Below are 19321 nucleotides of genomic sequence, written 5' to 3'. Positions count from 1 at the left end.
TTTGATTGGATTAAAAAAGTGTATTGGATTTCCAATACTAAATAAAAACATGAAATCGTTTTTAAAAAGCCATAGAGTTTACAGCATCAACTACAGAAAAGGCCAAACAAGTGTGTACAGACGCCAGTCCCAGCAGCCCTCTGCGCCCCTCCCGCAGGCAGTGCGGCGACAGACACAGGCGTTCCACATCCCCCGAGGAAGCCGCTGAGCAGCAGCTCAACTAGGACGCTACAGACACGCAATGGTTTAGTTTCAAAAATCACAGGAAAATGTAAGAAAATGTATTAAATTGTGAAAAGGTGCAATACAGAATAGCTTTCCTTTTTAATTTTTAAAAAAACCCCCAACTTTGAACAGTTATTTTATTGAAAAATAGGCCCCTCCCCCACCCGCCCCAATTCTGTGGCAGTATCCAGGTACCAAGGCCCTGAGGTAACAGAAGGTCAGGGTTCGTGGGACGAAATGCCCCAAATACTGAGCATGTTCTTTGGGCACAAGGTAGTTTCTGGGGAACCTGGCCCTCCTGGTGGCCAGAGTGCTTGGACAGCTCTCTTCAAGATCAGTTTAAGTGCACTGGTTTTCCAGAATCCCGCCTGGCACCCCCACGCGACCAGCTAGCTTGGCAGCAGGAGTTCCCGCATTGCACCTTTCATTGCCCTCCAAATCATAAATACAAAGAGTTCATCTTGTGAAAAAGCAAATATGTGGTAAGATCCAAAAGTGGGAAATCCCCAAGTTCAAAGGCAGGTGACCTGGGGTACCCACTGGTGGTTTCAGCAGCTGCTCTCTTCTTGGCTATGGAACTGAAGCCCGATTTACTGTCTACACTGCCTTCCACACCGTCTTCTGGGGATCTGTTGGGGAGTAGAGGAAGATGCCTGAGCATCAGTCTTATGTTTTCCATTATATATTCTTAATATTAAAAAACCACACACCTCAGCTCCTTACCTTTTTAGGAAAAAGAACCCAAGAACTATGTGCAAAGGCAATGGCTTCCAAGTGTGGCTGAGCCGTTGGGTTCACCTCAGAAAACTCCTGTGGCCTCCTCCTCATCAGGGCCTAGCTGAGCTGCTGGGACAGGGGAGGGGGGCAGCTGCTCCCGCTGTCTCTGTCCCTTGTTACTTGAAAAATAATATTCAGAAAGATGTGTGGAAGCCTCAGGGGGCACTGCAGCTCTGCCTTGTCTCACTCCTCCTGCTAATGCTTTCTCTGAAGGGGTTCTGAAGTGTGGAAGAGCGCGCCGGACTGGCTGAAGACTGGAACTAGAGAGGAGGAGGAGTCTTACGTGGAAACAAAGTTCCTTCCTTAACCTCCAACTTCCTCAAAGAGAGCCAATAATAGCAGCAGGAAAGGATCTCCATCCTTGCTTTCTGATTTACAGAACAGGGTCAGGCTCTTACCCTACTCTGTGTGACTCAGGCAATTAGAAATACAACACCCGTCTCCTCAGCATGGACATTCTTACCAGGCTATGACCAAGACATCAGGGCTGCTAAATCCTCAAACCCACCTATTGCACAGAAGAATTTTAAAACCAGATCCAAATCAAACTCCAGTTGCAACGTAGTGACAATAAGGATGGACATGCCAGGAAACGACAGTAAAGAAGATGCTTCCATTCTCTGCAGGCTTCTGGAAGAAAGTACAATGACGGAAACATTCACAGGACCTCAGCAGCCCCTCCATTTCCTATTACCAACCCCCAGCCCCCCACCCTGCCCCAATACTGAAACTGCACAGAAAGCAACAAACAAGTCTTTTCAATGTTACATTTCATTCAATTCAAATAGATCTGTGATCTCACAGTGATGAGAGGAAAGAGTCAGGCCTTTAATAATTATAATAAAAAAATAATAAAAAAGCTTACAAACAGCAATGCAACATTTCCTCCCCCTCTGATGGATTAACAGCTGGCAGAGGATGCAATGACTCAGAATTAAAAAATGAAAACAAAACCAAAAAACAAGCCAACCCCAGGAACAACCCACACTGTCAATGACTTTCCATACATAATTGGAACAAGCAGTCAAATGTCAACCACTTGTGGAGAACACCACGGACTTTCTCGGTTTTGGATGGCGTTTTTGTTTTTGAAGGTAAAATAAAATAAGACACAAATAAAATTGTACATAAATGCCAATGTCTACACTCCATAAAGGTGATGCAGTCACAGCACGAAGACACAGCCTGACCACAAAGTGAAATGCAGGTTGCACTTCTCGCTTCTTCCCTGGACACAAAATTTTGGCCCATGGTGCCCAGTCCTGCAGAATATCAGCAGGCAAAGGGAAGCTGCCTCAACACAGGCTTCTTCCAGGCTGACCAGGGGAAGGCAGGTGGCCATGCCTGGAGCCAGCCCTACACAGAGGCGCTGGCCAGTCTGCTGGCTCATTCTGTGTTCTCAAGTGCTGTCCTCTCGTACTCTGTACAATTTCTTGTTTTCAAGGGTAAGTTCCAAGACTTCCAGACTCAGGTTTGAAGCCATGTCCTGGTGAAGGTCGTCATGCTGTCGTGATAGCGTTTAGGTCCTTCATTAGTCCTTCCAGGTGGGCCATCTCTTTGGTCAGCTCATCTGGTTCATAGCTCTATGGAAAAGAAAACACTATTACTAATCCAGAAAGGAGAGCCCAGAGAGAGGCCAAGACATCATGTGGTCAGTAGTCAAATGGTCCCAGAAAACGGGCTACTAACACACAGGGTGGCTCAGAAGAGTGGAAAGTAGCAGGATAGACCCAAGGTCACTGGGATCCCGTTTCCTGATAATACACAATGCCTTTCTCCCAACACACACTCCCCAGGGTCACAATGACCTCACAAGCCAGAAGGCCTGCTGCTTGCCCCTTCTAGGTCTCTGCCCCAGTCAGCACAGTCGGTATGTCCCTGGATCTCTGGGCCCCAAGCTTTCCGCTTAGAGAATCCTGCATGTGGAAATTCAGAGGCAAAACTTTTTCACTGGAGTTTGAGAGTGAAAGATCAAAGAGAGACCCTGGTGATTTCTGTTTTGACAGCAACCACTCAAGCACCTTCTCCTCCAGTATCTTGCTCAGGAAAGGTCACAGAGTAGAACTGAGGGAATGTATGAATGGTTCAAACCAAGAAAAGAAGAACAATGAGAGAAGGGACAGAACTAAAAGGCAGGTAGGAAGTGGGGGGAGGGGCCATTAGCTGGGCTGTGTGAAAAGCTAATTTAAGACGTTCAAGAGTGGATATGGGGGCTGTGTGCGGTGGCTCACGCCTGTCATCGCAGCACTCTGGGAGGCCAAGGCAGGTGGATCACCTGAGGTCGGGAATTTAAGACCAGCTTGGCAGACATAGTGAAACGCTGTCTGTACTAAAAATACAAAAAAATAGCCGGGTATGGTGGTGGGCACCTGTAGTTCCAGCTACTCAGGAGGCTGAGGCAGGAGAATCCCTTGAACCCGGGAGACAGAGGTTGCAGTGAGCCGAGATCGTGCCACTGTATTCCAGCCCAGTTAACAGAGCAAGACCCTCTCTCAAAAAAAAAAAAACAAAAAAACAAAAAAAAACAACAGTGGTTATGGGAAAGAAAGTAGACCAAATCCTCAGCATAGTTCCTGGCTCAGAAAAGATGCTCAACACTGTTTCTACTGAATGAATGAGTGCATCTGCTTCATAGTTCTGGGTGGCGAGCCTGGTATGTACAGAATATCAGCTTGACCAGCAGTCTCAGACCCTGGGGCGTGTTCCCAGACAATCTGGCTGGACTGATGGCCCCACGAACTTACACTCTCGGAGTCTTCCAACATCCTTGTGGTCTCCTGCACTTCAGGGGCACTGGGAACAACCACTGGCATAGGAGGCCGGCTCCTTCCTAGAGTCCCGATGGAGGCTGTCTTCACTGAGTGAATGTGATGGTTCAGAGCTGAGGGGAAAGGGCATCGTCAGGTATGTGGCCAAGCCTGCCTCCCCTAGACCTCATGAAGGCCCTAAGGTCCAAGTGCTGCTTCAGGGTGAGAGAGACACACAGACCCAGTGTGCGGATACTGCTCTGAAAAGTTACTGGAAGAAGACGGAAGGCGGGAGATAGCAGGGCTTTCATGAGGCCAGAGAAAATATTCCATTGGCTCTAGAAAACCAATATCCTAGTCCAGTGGTTCTCTAAGTGTGGTGGTCCACGAACCCTTGCAGGATATCTGGGAGGCCAAAGCTCTCCGCATAATAAGACATTATTTGCCTTTCCACTGTGTTTGCCTTTGCACTGAGGATACAAAGGCAATAGTGGGTGAGCTACTAGAGGCTTAGCACAAATTAAGGCAGTGGTGCCAAACTGTAAAGCCATTCACCGACATGCACTTGCAGTTTAAAAAAGCCAGTTTCACTAAGAGCCATCGTTAATAAAGGAGTAAATATTTTTTTTTACTACATCTTGACCTTACTGTATGTGACAAAATGGAAAGTATGCATAAAGTACTTCAGCTGTGTATAAAGTATGACACCTATCTTTTTTTTTTGAGACGCAGTCTCTCCTTATTGCCTAGGCTGGAGGGCAGTGGAGCGACCTCTGCTCGCTGCAACCTCCGCCTCCTGCGTTCAAGTGATTCTCCTGCCTCAGCCTCCCAAGCAGCTGGGATTACAGGTGTCTGCTACCACGCCTGGCTAATTTTTTGTATTTTTAGTAGAGAAGGGGTTTCACCATGGTGGCCATGCTGGTCTTGAACTCCTGACCTCAGGTGATCCACCCGCCTCGGCCTCCCGAAGAGCTGGGATTACAAGCGTGAGCCACCGCGCCCGGCCAACAGCTGTCTTAAATAAAGGCACTTGTGATAGTTTGAGTTTTGAGTTGAATGTTTTTATCATGGAATATCACTGTTAGTTCAAAGACAGACAAACTGGTTCTTGAGACATCTTTTAGAAAATGAACAAAGTGAGCCTGTCAATTCAAGGCACACAATGGATAGTGTTTCTTGCCAATGATAAAATTTAAGTTTTAAGTAAAAATGAACATTTTGGAAAACTTGCCTCTGCCACCATGGTCTTGAGAACTTAATACTTACACATTTTGATGATATTAATGAATATGTTTTTAGATACTGAATGAAATTTATCACTATTTGCAGAATTTGTATAATGTAGTGAACCAGTATTTTCTAAATGACTGACGTGATGTTTTAGTATGGTGCATTAAATGCAAGACAGATGAATGAATTTTAATGGAATAAAGTACAAATAGTTCATAGATAAGGTTTCAGATTTCACTTTACGAACAAACCTTTAAAAAACTACAACTTGTTGAGTTTTGCTGTAGTATCAAAAAAGAATATCCACAATTATCTGAAAAGGTTATAAAAATACTCCTTCTTTTCCAATTACATATCTGTTAGACCAGATTTTCTTCTTATATTTCAACCAAAACACCATATTGCAACAGATTGAATGCAGAAGCAGATAGGAAAATCCAGCTGTCTTTTATTAAGCCAGACATCAAAGAGATTTGCAAAAAAATAAAACGACTCTTCTCACTATATTTTTGTTTTGAAAATAGTTGCTTTTCGGCCGGGCATGGTGGCTCATGCCTGTCTTCCTAGCACTTTGGGAGGCCAAGGCAGGTGGATCACGAGGTCAGGAGATCGAGACCATCCTGGCTAAGGCAGTGAAACCCCATCTCTACTAAATACACAAAAAATTAGTTGGGCATGGTGGCGGGCACCTGTAGTCTCAGCTGCTTGGGAAACTGAGGCAGAAAAATGGCGTGAACCCGGGAAGTGGAGCTTGCAGTGAGCCGAGATTGCACCACTGCACTCCAGCCTGGGTGACAGAGCGAGACTCCGTCCCAAATAAAAAAAAAAAAAAAAAAAAAAAAAGGAAAATAGCTTTTCATAAAAATATGCTGGTTATCCTAACATGATAGATAATTGCTTTTTTAAATGAATAAAATACTTTAAAAATTTCTTAGTTTGAATTTGAATATGGTAAATATTGACAGATATAACCCACATGAAGAAAAGCTCTTTTATGTGCTCAATAGCTTTTAAGCTATAAAGGGGTACTGAGACCAGAAATTTTGAAAATCACTGACTTATTCTAAAACAAATGAACAGGTAACAATTAAGTGCAGAAAGCAAGCACGCCTTTGAGGTCAGAGGACTGTTACTGAGCTGTGTGGATTTGGGTAAATGACTTTCCCTTCACAGGGTTCCTTTCCCTATCCTGAGGTTCCCTCTGCTTTCACCACCCTATGAGTCCAAGCCTTGGCCTCCCTGATCCCTTCTCTAGTTTGCAGGGACCTTACGAAGTGAGGTGATTCCAGGGAGCTGGGCAGACTAGATCTACTATCCATTCCCATGCCATTGGACTTACCACCAAAGGTGCTGCACATCAAACCCAATTCAAAAGGTCAGCCCACAAACTTCTTGGGTGGGACAATGGCACACTGCTACTCTAACTGAATTGCTGGGATAGGCTTGGAGGATATTTGCTTTGCTATACTTCAAGGAAGGGGTGACTTTATCCAAGCTTGAGCCAAAGGGTCCCTCCAGGTATGCTGCCATTCTCACTCACCTTGCTGGGATAGTAACGGTGTGCTTGGCAATGCAGGATCATAGGTGGGCGGTCCTGGAGGCGGGACTGCTGGCACGGCGAAGCTCTTCAATGGGTGGGAAGGGCGAACATGGGCAGTGGGAAGACTCTGGCCTGAATCTTCCTCTTGGGAGCTGGCCAAGTAAGAGGAGCTGGTAGCACCTTCAGGGTCCTGGTGATCAGTGCAGCATGTTTGAGACGAGGAGGCTGGCATGGTGTCAGTGCTGGGGGTATTTCGAACGGATTCTACAGCAGGAAAGTCTAAATGTTAGTATTTCTTTTGCCATTAAATATGGGAAAGTCCCAGAGTTTGGCTACTTCTAGGGGTTCCCTAAATCAGCTCAAAAGCACTTGTGATCAGTGCTAGTCCAAGAGAACATGGATTAGTACCACTGCCAGGGATAAGAATGGAGTCTCGAACAATTTTGTACTCAACCAGCTATTCCAGTTTTTTGCCTCACAGCTAAGTGGTCACAATTTTATAGATTTAAAGTTCTTCTCATTAGTTACTATGGAGCACATGTAAAGGTTCCTGAGATGACTAAGATATTAAGATATAAATAAGTATAAAAGAAAATTAAAAACTTCACTCACTGGAATCTTACAGAGTGGCCTTTCATAGACAAACATGGCTAATCACCAAGGCTGGCTGGGTACCTGACAGTAGCCAGCTCTACTGACAAGGCCTGGCGGTCACTGCAGGAGAGGCCAATGCCACAGGCCTTCATGCCTCCAGGGGCTGTGCATGGCCTCATCACAGCAAAAACCCCATAGCTCAAGTGAGAACTGGGCAACAAACAGAGCAGCCCGGAGGTCTGCACACAGCTTTCAGATCATGCCAAATGAAGGGCATTTTTGATTCAGAGAAAGAAATGGGGATAGATGAGCCTGGAGAAGGGAAGGCTCAGGAAGAACATGATAACAATCTCAAAATATAAGAAGGGGCAGAGTTGTTCTGGAAGGCAGCACAGCAGGGTAGAAAAGCGCGGACTCTGGAATCAGACAGACCTGGACTCTAATCTTTGCATACAAGCTGGGTGAATTTGACAAAGTCACTGAGTTATCTCTGAGTCTCAGTTTCTTCATCTACAAAAGAGGGAGAATAACACATAATTCTTTGAGGATTAAATGAGATATATGAAAAGTGCTGAACATGGTGCTTGAATATCTGAAAATATTCTTTTCTTTGTAAATTACTGGGTGCTTACTTTAAGCCAGGCACTATGCTAGCTGCTTTACATTCATTAGCTCACTCGATCCTCAAAGTAACTCAGAAGGCACTGGGAGGTTAAGCAAATTGCCTATTTGCACAGTTAGAACTAGCAGGGTGGAATCTGAATCCCTGCCTTCTGACTTCCACACACATGCTCTGGACCACCACACTCCTTTCCACACACAGAGTACCACCTGCCCCCACCCTGTGGGGCAGAAGCAGCACCAAGGCCCGGGGAGACCACATGAGGAAGACCCTTCCAACAGCGTGAGCTGGTGACCACCTTCCACACCCGTGAGGAGAGGCACGGAGGACACAGCTCAGGACAATGAACTGTACCAGGTAGCCTGAAGGCCTCTTCTGACTTCTGGAGTTCTCAACCTTAGCAAGCACAGTAGTCCCCCTTATCCATGCTTTTGCTTTCAATGGTTTCAATTATCTGTGGCCAACTGCTGTCCAAAAATTTAAATGAAAAATTCCAGAAATAAATAATTCATAAGCTTTACATTGTGCACCATTCTGAGTAGTATGATGAAATCTTGTGCCGTTCCACTGGGGATGTGCATTATCCCTTAGTTCAGCCTCTCCAGACTGTGTATGCTACCTGCCCTTGAGTCACTTAGCAGCTGTCTCAGTTATCAGATAGAGAAAGCAGACATAAAGGGTTCAGTACTACATGTGATTTCAGGCCTCCACTAGGGGGGAGCGGATCTTCAAATGTATCCCCACAGATGGGGATACCGTAAAGCATGAGCAATCTGCAGAAATCCAACACATTTCCCTGTCTTTGTTGCTGAGGTAGCAGTGAATCTGTGCCTTTGGGCTCTGAGAAGTCAGGCCACACCAGTCATGAGTGGCACCTCTGATCTTGGGTCCACGGATGAGGGACTCATACACCCTCCCAAGTGTGCCTGACTGTGTTGGCCCTACCAGGCTTAGGCCACTCCTCATCCCTTAAAGGGGTGTGCTGAGGATCTCTTCTTAGACTTGCTCAAGTTAGCCATCCCCCACGGTGGGGAAGCTGGTGGTCCCCCTCTGTGATCCTGGGCGGGGTAGAAGCTGGCTAGGAAGGGTAGCAGGGAGGAGGAGAGAGAAGATAAACTCATGTCCAGACCATGTCAGCCTGTATTGGCAGGTATGTTAGATCAGCTCTGGGCAAACAGGTCTCTCCTGACTGCCTCAATGGTCTGTAACTAGATATATAAGCTTCTGAGGGCCAAAGAGATGGTGCAAAAGGTGAAAAAGGAAAATGGGGTTGCCTATATGAGTCAGCACCCTGGCCTGCTACCACAGACCAGGGCTGCCTTGTACAACTCCAGGAGCCCCAGGCATGTTGCTTTCTACACGAAGGGTGCTCCCTGACACTGTGCAAAATCACTGGCCTGCTCAGAATCCATGCTGTAAGTAAAATTCCTGCTTTGGCAAGGGGCCTACTTCCTGACTGACTTGCCTCTTAAAGAGTTAAGACACACAGAGTTCACACTGGCCAAGTGATTGGACAAGAGGAAAGTGCTTTTCCAATGTCAAGTGGTGGTGACATAGTGAATGTTCCTTAGAGCAGAGACTGGCCCTGCCTAGCCCACATATACCAAGCTGTGCCAACACTCTGAGCTCCAGAAACACAAAAGCTTAAAAAAGTGCAATAGTGAAAAAGAACTTTGATCATTTCTGGATACTTGCTCTACATTTCAAATCAGTCTTCAGCGAGTCTATCACTTTAGTTTTACCTTCCTTTATGCAACTGGTCATCAAAGCATGGACTCTCTTAGTAATGCAAATTATTCTTTCCTCCTCTTCACTTTCTGCCTAGGTCCATAGAGAAGGGAATGCTTACCAACACTAAATCACAAGGGAGAGGGCTGGGTAGGAGCTGCCATGCTCCTCTCCAATCCCCAAACCCAGCAGGAAAGAGGGCCTGATTTGATTGGAAGGTGCCTGCCATCCACTCAAGCAGGACCACATCCTAGCGTGTGAGATTCCTTGGCCTTAAAAATGGAGAAACAGGGTTGGGCACAAAACCTCCTTTCTAAGAGTGGTATGGAGGCTGCTTTCTGGTCCTCTGTTCTATTTGAGACTATGTCTAGTAAGGCAGACTTTGGCTTTCCATGCAGCTGGCTGGAGTAACTGTCTATCTTGTAAACCATCTTTTCTAAATGCAGGACTTCAAATTGGGATTTGGAAGGAGACAGTAGAAAGGTCAAATATATATATATGTATATAAATAATATTTAATATTTAGTAGAGATGGGATCTTGCCTTGTTGCCCAGGCTGGTCATGGACTCAAGCGATCCTCCTGCCTTGGTTGCCCAAAGTGCTAGAATTACAGGCATGAGCCACAGTGCTCAGCCTGGAAGGCCAAATTTAGATGTGAGTTCAAGCAGCATTCTCTAAATCAGGTAATAGCTTTGGGAGTAGATAATGTCAGGAATTATTACACACCCCTTAATAAAGCTTCATTTGATGTTTTGGGTATGTTTATGATTGATAAAAACTTGAAAGAATAGGGACCGGGTGCGGTGGCTCATGTCTGTAATTTCAGCACTTCGGGAGGCCAAGGCAGGCGGATCACTTGAGGTCAGGAGTTTGAGAACAGTCTGGCCAACATGGGGAAACCTCGTCTCTACTAAGAATACAAAAATCAGTCGGGTGTGGTGGCGTGTGTCTGTAATCCCAGCTAGTTGGGAAGTTGAGGCAGGAGAACTGCTTGAACCCAGGAGGTGGAGGTTGCAGTGAGCCGAGATCGCGCCACTGTACTCCAGCCTGGGCGACAGAGTGAGACTCTGTCTCAAAAACAAACAAAAAAACCAAAGAGAAACAAAAAACTTTAAAAAATGGGGATATTACTAGGAACCCAAACTTCTAGCGTAAAGTTTTGAGGTTCTTTTAAAATGGAACTCACTTGAAATTCCCTTATTCCCCAGAGCAGCAAAACTCAGTTCTATCAGTAACATAATAACTATTAATAGGCAAGTTTCAAATGGTGGAAAAATAATATGTTGAATATATGGGAAGTTGCTAGGCTTGCCGTTTAAAACTGAGGATGAAAAGTAATTTTCAATTAATGAAGAATAATATTTACGCCACTTGCTGTCTCCACGCCTTCACTATTTCCTCCTTAAAACTTTGATAATGTGGTTTCCTAAGATTTCCAAACTGGGACTTGTTTGTCTAGCAACATGTTTCTTTAAATACACTGCAGATTGTTACGCTAATTTCCTGTTTCTGCAGAGAGGATCTATTCCTGCGCATCCCTTCCTAATTTTAATAATCCTGAGGTTCACATCAGGCACCCTGTGGTTTACAATACACACAACTCCACGTGGCTTGTGGCCCCACCGCCCCTTGGATCTTGTTGGCACTTTGGTCCACGGTGGAAGTAACCTGTATGTAACAGTTAACCTTTGGACCTACCCAGCGTTAGGGTGACTGCCAGGCAAAGGCAACCACGAGTGTCTGAAATCACCCAGGATGAGTTTTCCTTTCAAATTAGAGGATTAAAAGAAATCAAGAAATTGGAAAAAAGGACTGAGTTAAAGTGCAATTTTATGGAACAAGGGATGCTTATGTGATTAGAGATACTGTTTTTACTAAAAGGAAACTTTGCACTGAATGTTTAAAACTTAAGTAGAAATATGGGGTGAATTTTACAGAAACAAATTTGAGTCAGTCACAGAAATGTTATGCTAAGTAAATAAAATAGAAAAATTCCAAATCCCTTTTCTAAGTAGGGCAAGCCCTTCCCCATTTCCGCTTGCTGACTCCTTTGGAATGGTTTCCATCTGGGCTTGATCCTCATCTCTCACCTGTGGAATTGGCCCTGTCTGAAAGGGACATGGATGTGCCAATGGGCCATGGGCTGCCCGGGTGGTAGAGATGACTGCGAGCTGGAGAAGCGAGGCTGCTGGAGTGGAAATGATGGTGAGGGTGATCGAGGGAATGGATGGGATGGGCACTAATCACAGCTGTGAATGAACACAAGACAGAGAAATGCTTAACACGCTTGCACAAACACACACAAATCACAGTTCAGAGCAAAGTCACCCCCTTCCCACCTTCCATACAGTCCAACCACTCCCTTGGGTTTTTGGTGGCAGCTGGCTAGATCTGGTCAATTAGCCATTGATTTTTACATTTGTTTTTAAAAAATGAACATACTCTTTTGCATATGTCTACATATGTATAGAAAAAAGGTCTGAGGAATATATACTAAAATGTTAACAGTGATTATCTTGCAGGGAAGAGTGGTCAGGATTAAAATAATATTTTTCTTTTGGCTTATCTGTATTTTACAATTCTACTATAATAAACATGGATTACATGAGTTATTACAAATATCTATTTGAATATGTCACAAAATATAAATCCATAAGCCAACACATAAATTGAGTTTCTATTTTGTCCTGCTAAAAAGGATAGAAAGAAGTCCCTTCTTTTTCGAGTATATTCCTAATTCATTCTGCCTTTGTTAAACCTGCTGAATTAAGCATTTAATGGGTATTTAGGCCAAATAAATAAATAGCTGCTTAATCAGCTTTCATGTCTTAAAATAAATGCAAATGGAATTGAACTCTGATGGTCCCATCTAGTACTACAAGCATGAATCACTGGCCGATGGCGCCATCTTTTACTGCTTCCAGTCTGGGGACTCAGCTACACCCATCTGCATTTAGGAGAATAAACGGCTCTTTCCTTCTCACACTGGTTAAGGATTCAATTAACTGTGTTTAGCTAAAGAATCTGAAATTTCCACACAGATTTCACATACTACTTTCTATGAAGACAGAGATTCCATGTACAACTTTCTACGAGGCTTCATTATCCATCTGAGATGGAAACAGATAAAATTAGAAGACCAGAGTCTTGGAATAAACTTTTCTGAGGAACTCCCTTGGAGTGCTTGTAGAAATGGCACTTTTAAGGTCAAGATAACCAGCTCTACCCCTACCAAAGAGGCAAATAGACCAAACCTTACTAGCAATACAGGGAATCCTTTTTTCTCTAAACAAAGGCTTCGTGAACTTAATAATACAACTTACTTAACACTTAGTGGCCTACTGAAATGTCTTCTGTCCCCAGGGATCTCCCTAAAGTCTTTGTGGGGCTATTCAACATTACTCTGCTGAAGAGAAATCCTGGTCAACAAAACAGTGCCTTTACTTCCAGCTATCCCTTGTCCTGGCCACATGCAAGCAAGCAGGTGGCATGACTGGGACCCCTGAGCACTGCTGCCCCTTCCTTCCCCTCTCAAGGCCTGAGGAACAGAAAAGGGGCTTTTCCTCAGGTGCTGCTCTTGGGGACCAGAGGCTCCAGGTTGTGCCTGGGAATAAAACACAACACAGGAAAGCTGCCTGAGGAGGGCTCTTGGGGTAACTGGGGAGTCGGCACCTCCTCTAGGGGAAGACAGGTAGTTTTTAGAAGTGGGTGCTTCAGACTCAGTGTTTTCCAGAATTCAGGTTGGGGTAGAGGGAATAAACCTGATTTTTACCTAGGAAAGTACAATTTGAGAGCATTTTAGGACTCTCACAAAGGAAAAACAAAACTGATTTTCTTCCCTTTATGAGGCATTTCCAGTCTTTCTAGGTAAGTAAAAAAATAAAGCAGTGTGAATGTGTTTGCCTAGGATATAGCAGGAAATCAGCAGCTGTTAGCTGACTCTGAACTTGATGCTTTGGTGCATGGCTCTGGATGGAGCCATGTCCCGGCACCAGCAAGCCCTTCCTGGCACTGCTCAGTCATTTAAGACCAGGGTAGGTGGGTGGTGGGTACATGGCTCCCGCAGCATTCCAGGGTCTAGAGCTCAGGGAATACCAGCTTGTGAAACAGAACTGTAGTCATGTGGGTTTTAAAAACAGTATCTGAAAACCTGAACACCATAAGTGGATCTTACGGTTGCAGGTTTTTAAAAGATTCCACTTACCCACCCAACTGTTAAGGCACATATTAATATTGTATATCGGTGCAAACTCCTTCCCCAACACCAAAAAAAAGAAGAATGGTATCAACTGGACAACAGATCTTTTTTACTTAACATATTTAAAAGTAAAATACATCAAGAAATAAAGATAGCAAAATTTTAGAAGTTTTCAAAATAAGCCAGTTCAGGTAGGAACTGAAGTCTTATACAAAACAAACAAATAAGCAGTAGTGCTAGCATCTTCTTGATCAATCAGAAGCAACTAGAATGGATTAATTTACTCTTTTTGGGCATTTGTATCTTTAAACCTGGGAACCCCATCCAGGGCACCTCTTAAAAGAGGGGAAACCAGGTTTTCCCCCGCATGCTTCCAAGTCCAGGCCTTTCTTTCCATCAAGGACCACAAGCATAAGCTACGCTGAGCTGAAATTACCTATTAACAAATAAGGTGTTACTCTTTCAAAGATGATCTTTGTAAAAATCTTACACGTTTGTGTATAGTGTTTGTGGGAGAGGGAATGGGTGTGCAGACATCCACATGCTTGGAGCTTCCACCAAGAGGTTGGGGGTTTGAGGAACTTTTCCAAGTGCACGATGTCATAGTGCACCTCGTTGCATGTATGATATTCATGGCTATTAAATCTCATCATTTGTTGACAGATGGCTGAAATTCCCTCAACTGCAAGCCCCGCTGTGCTAGCTAGTCTGAAAGGCTTCACTTCCTTGAAAACAGTGACAAGAGAGAGGACACAGTAGTTGGAAAGAATTGGTTTGTCACACTGCTTTCTGGTTTAATCATGATATATTACTTATTTTGAATTTCAACTATTATTAAAAGAGGCTCAGAAACCTTTATGCTTATCAAAGTGAGGCATGAATCAAGAATGAAAAATGTTGTTTAAAAAATTCCGGCTGGGTGGGCATGGTGGCTCATGCCTGTAATCCCAGCACTTTGGGTGGCTGAGTTGGGTGGATCACCTGAGGTCAGGAGTTTGAGACCAGACTGGCCAACACGGTGAAACCCCGTCTCTACAAAAAACTAGCCAGGTGTGGTGGTGAGTGCCTGTAATCACAGCTACTTGGGAGGCTTAAGCTGGAGAATTGCTTGAACCCAGGAGGCAGAGGCTGCAATGAGCTGAAATCGTGCCACTGCACTCCAGCCTTGGCAACAGAGCAAGACTCTGACTCTGTCTCAAAAAAAAAAAAAAAAAAAAAGGCCGGGCGCGGTGGCTCAAGCCTGTAATCCCAGCACTTTGGGAGGCCGAGACGGGCGGATCACGAGGTCAGGAGATGGAGAGCATCCTGGCTAACACGGTGAAACCCCATCTCTACTAAAAAATACAAAAAACTAGCCGGGCGAGGTGGCGGGCGCCTGTAGTCCCAGCTACTCGGGAGGCTGAGGCAGGAGAATGGCGTAAACCTGGGAGGTGGAGCTTGCAGTGAGCTGAGATCCGGCCACTGCACTCCAGCCTGGGCCACAGAGCGAGACTCTGTCTCAAAAAAAAAAAAAAAAAAAAAAGAAATCCATACAATGAAACCTAAAGCTATTCTAAAATATAAAGTCTAATAATTTTATTTTTTAATTTTATTACTGTAACTAATTTAGAGACTGGCTCTTGGCTCTGTTGCCCAAGCTGGAGTGCAAAGGTGCAAAATCATAGCTCACTGCAACCTTAAACCCTGGGTTCAAGAAATCATTCCATCTCAGCCTCCTGGGTAGCTGGGACTATAGGTTGTGTGCCACGATGCCTGGCTTTAAAAAAAAATTTTTTTTTTTTTTGATACCGAGTCTCACTCTGTCACCCTGGCTGGAGTGCAGCAGCACGATCTTGGCTCACTACAACCTCTGCTTCCCAGGTTCAGGAGTTTCTCGTGCCTCAGCCACTTGAATAGCTGGGATTACAGACATGTACCACCACACCTGGCTAATTTTTGTCATGACTAATTTTTACTTTTATTTTTTTTGGTAGAGATGGGGTCCCACTACAACATTGCCCAGGCTGGTCTAGAACTCCTGGCCTCCAGTAATCCTCCCACCTTAGTCTTCCAAAACACTAGGATTATAGGTGTGGGCCACCTTGCTTGGCCTTCAAATCTATTAATTAAAAAAATAAATTCCATAGGTGCTCATTAGCACTGGTATCAGGAAGCACAACGAAAACTTGTAACATCAGGCCATCCTTAGCCCTAGTCTGGAGGGAAGCTTTCCCCTCTCTCCTATAGAGATATGATGCACTTTTAGGGAGACTTCCCTATTCCCGGGGATCTGGAGACATTGGCTTTTCAGCTTATTTACCATAAACATAACGACGCTAGCCTCAAGAATAATGTTTGTTGCAAAATATGGCAAGTGGTTGGTACTTCCTCCTTCAAGGTGTCAAAGCTTTGGTAGATTATCTTTGTGTTAGAATCCAGTGAAGTCAAAAAGATCATTCATAGTTGTTCCCCTACATGACTGAACAGATTGATAGCACTGAGGAAAAGAGAAGCTTCTACTTACGCTGGGGTGGCTGGGAGTCAAAGGGCATCATCATTTTTGGTCTCATTCCCCGCCTTCCAGCCAGTGTAGACATGCTGTCCTCTGACTCATGCCCTAGATGTTAAATGTGGAGGTTAGTTACCAGCATGTGCCCTACGCCACTGAGCAGCCTCAACAGTAAAACATTTCTAGTAGGGGATTCAGAATTCACAAACAACACAATGGGGACAAGACATTTCTGCAAGAAGTGAAATAAAGAGGAAAATGATCATGAGAGCATCACAAGAGTTCCTGCTGAATCAATGTGGATGTCACAATGTTGCCCGCCACACTTCACAGAGTGTCTGAAAGAGCCTCCAGACGAAGAACATTCTGAATACCACAATGCTAGCTGGAAGCCAGCTGAAGACACTGAATGAAATGCACAGACAAGGGCTAGCTAGCAGCCTCAAATGCTTGAATATCACACTGCTGAAGCCCGATGAGAGACCTAAAAGATCTGCAAGATTGTCTCGTATGGGTGTGTACCCATACGAGTACCTCTCTCCCATAAAAAGCTAGCTATTCTTTATCATATGTTCCCAAATCTTCTAACACCCATTTCTCTAAATCTGATGTCATATAGGAATTGCCAAATGAAGGCAACCTCAGGGGGAAAACGATTTAAACGAAAACAGTCTCCTAACATTTGAGGAAAAAACCTACACTTAAAATGGTACCTCTGTATGAATTTCGCCTTTGATGGATATTGCTGTCCATGGAGTTGTCAACTGGTGTGATATCTTGAGAGTTGCGAGGAATTGGAGTATCAGTCATGATGGGGTTTGGGTCTGGAGACTTATCAATGGGTTTCAGCTCCAGTCTCTCATGATGGATCCAGAGATCTGGAGGTTTCACATCTTTGGAATTCCCTTTGTACTTATGAGAGCCATTCACTGATTTGCAGGCAGCTCGCTTCCTAGGCACGAAGTTAAGAGAAGCTTCTTAACTCATTTGAACATATTCGTCAAAAGGCTTGAGTGATTAAAACTGCCTTTCTGAGAGATGTTTCAAGCAAAGACAAAAACTAAAAATATACCTCCTGCCCCCAACAATAACAACAACAACAAAAAGTTTGCTCCTGGGGAGAGTAAGGGTATCTCTATTTTGTCCACACATATTTAGAGATACTTACCAGGGTTTTATGTTTGAATCCTGCCTTGTGACTACTTTTTTTGACTGTTAAAAGATTAAGATAGCATTTTTCATTACATAATCTCTAAACCAGAAGGTTCATCCACAAGTTTCCAATTAGAGCCATGTAGAAACATAACAGTGGAGTAGAAACATAAATGGAGTAGAAACATAACTATGGCTTATAAAGGAGGGAGGCAACAACTTTATTTTTTTTTTTGAGATGGAGTTTCGCTCTTGTTGCCTAGGCTGGAGTGTAATGGCGCAATCTTGGCTCACTGCAACCTGGCCTCCTGGGTTCAAGCGATTCTCCTGCCTCAGCTTCCCGAGTAGCTGGGATTATAGGCATCCGCCACCACGCCCAGTTAATTTTTGTGTTTTTAGTAGAGACAGGGTTTCATCATGTTGGCCAGGCTGTTCTCGAACTGCTGAACTCAGGTGATCCACCGCCTCGGTCTCCCCAAGTGCTGGGATTACAGGCGTGAGCCATTGCGCCTGGCCGGAACAACTTCGAAGACTGCTAAACTAGGACTACGAACTAGATGGAGTCAAGAATGGGGACAACAATGTCTACTCCTTTGTGTTTTAGCTTCTCCATTCACTCTCTTACTTACCCCTAATGAGGACATACTGGGTAACCAGTATGTGCCAGATCCTGCGCTAGACTGCTATGCCCTCAGAATTTTTGGTGAAGTGAGGAATACAGATGTTGAACTATTATTTTAAAATGTTCTGAGCTTACTGAAATGCCAAATGTTAGAGTAACTTCTTAATAGTTGGACTAAAGCTGAACAGGAAAAACCTAGAGGAGGAAGCGACATTTAAACTAAGACCTAAAGGGAACAGAAAGGGTGGTGAAATCAGCTTATGTCAAAACCCTAAAGCAGTCAGCAATGCCCTGGTGGTATATTAGGATTTTAAGAAATCCTGAGTAGTGGGGACATAGTGAACCCTGCAGAGAATGATGTGAAATAATACTAGAAAGGTAGTCAGGGACCAGATCATACAGAGCTTTTAGGACAATGCTAAGAGTCTGAACTTCCCTTTGTGAGTAATGAGAAACCATTAAATGGTCTTAAGCAAGACAGTAAGGAGAAAGTAAGCAAGAGAGTAAGGAGATCACTTTTGAGTTAAAACTTTATACCAGCTGTGATGTGAAGAATGGCCCTGTGGGGTTGGGGATAGAAGAGGAGACCAGCTAGGATGCTACTGCAATCTCAGCCATAACTGATGGCATGGGACAGTGGGAGTAGAGGCAAGAGGCAGATGTGAAAGTTATTTGGGAGGCAGACATGACAGGTCTTGGTAAATAAATGGATGTAGGGTGAGGTGGGAGTAAAGAAGAAAGAGGAGTACAGGATGATGTTAAGGTTGCTGGTTTAAGCCACTTAACATTGGGTTTAAAGGAGCAGAAGCGGGTTTGCCTGAAAAAATGATGAATTCTGCTCTGGGCGTGCTGAATTTGAAGTGTCTCTGAGACATTCAAGAAGAAATGTAGAAGAGAAAACTGGGTGTGCAAGTCTGATACTCAGAGGAGGGAGGCCTTGGCTGGAGACAGAAATACAAGAGTAGCTGGAATGCTGAAGCCATGGGAGCAGATGAGATCACTTGGGGAGAACACAGAAGGAGAAGAGAGTAAGTCCAGGCCCAGGCCCTGAGGAATGTCTGTATTTGATGGCTAGGGAGACAGGAGGGCCTATGAAAAAAAACAAAAACAAAACAAAACATGCTGTCATGGATACAAAAGAAGAACACATTTCCAGAAGGAAGGAACAGCTGACTGTGTGAAATGTTGTTGAGAGACTAAGACGAGAACTGAAAAATGTTCTTTGGCTTTAGCAATATGGAAGTCACTGGTGACCTCCACAAAAGCAATTCTGGTGAAGTGGTAGGGGCAGAATAAAGATTAGAAAGGACTGATGCATGGGTAGGGAGTGAACAGACATAAGAGTATAAGCAAGTAATCAAGGAAATCTGTGGTGGAGAAGGCAGGTTTGTAAGCAG

General features: G+C 44.4%; 1 protein-coding gene across 4 annotated transcripts in view; it reads right to left on the bottom strand.

Annotated features, from left to right (window-relative positions):
- Positions 1–19321, bottom strand: part of NEO1 (neogenin 1) — a 249870-nt gene continuing 230549 nt past the window's right edge. For 2 of the 4 annotated variants that reach the window (XM_023193107.1, XM_023193106.1), the window contains exons 23-28: positions 16864–17102; positions 16166–16258; positions 11555–11713; positions 6520–6783; positions 3747–3883; positions 1758–2585 (exon numbers count right to left, since the gene is read on the bottom strand). In XM_023193107.1, the coding sequence (XP_023048875.1) occupies positions 2502–2585; positions 3747–3883; positions 6520–6783; positions 11555–11713; positions 16166–16258; positions 16864–17102 (976 nt within the window). In that variant the 3' untranslated portion in view covers positions 1758–2501. Of the gene's footprint in view, positions 2586–3746; positions 3884–6519; positions 6784–11554; positions 11714–16165; positions 16259–16863; positions 17103–19321 lie in introns of all 4 variants that reach the window. The other 2 variants (XM_023193105.2, XM_023193108.1) reach the window with 2 other exon arrangements.

The sequence above is a fragment of the Piliocolobus tephrosceles genome, chromosome 6, assembly GCF_002776525.5.
Source record: "Piliocolobus tephrosceles isolate RC106 chromosome 6, ASM277652v3, whole genome shotgun sequence".
Taxonomy (NCBI): domain Eukaryota; kingdom Metazoa; phylum Chordata; class Mammalia; order Primates; family Cercopithecidae; genus Piliocolobus; species Piliocolobus tephrosceles.
This window is presented reverse-complemented; position numbering and strand designations above follow the sequence as displayed.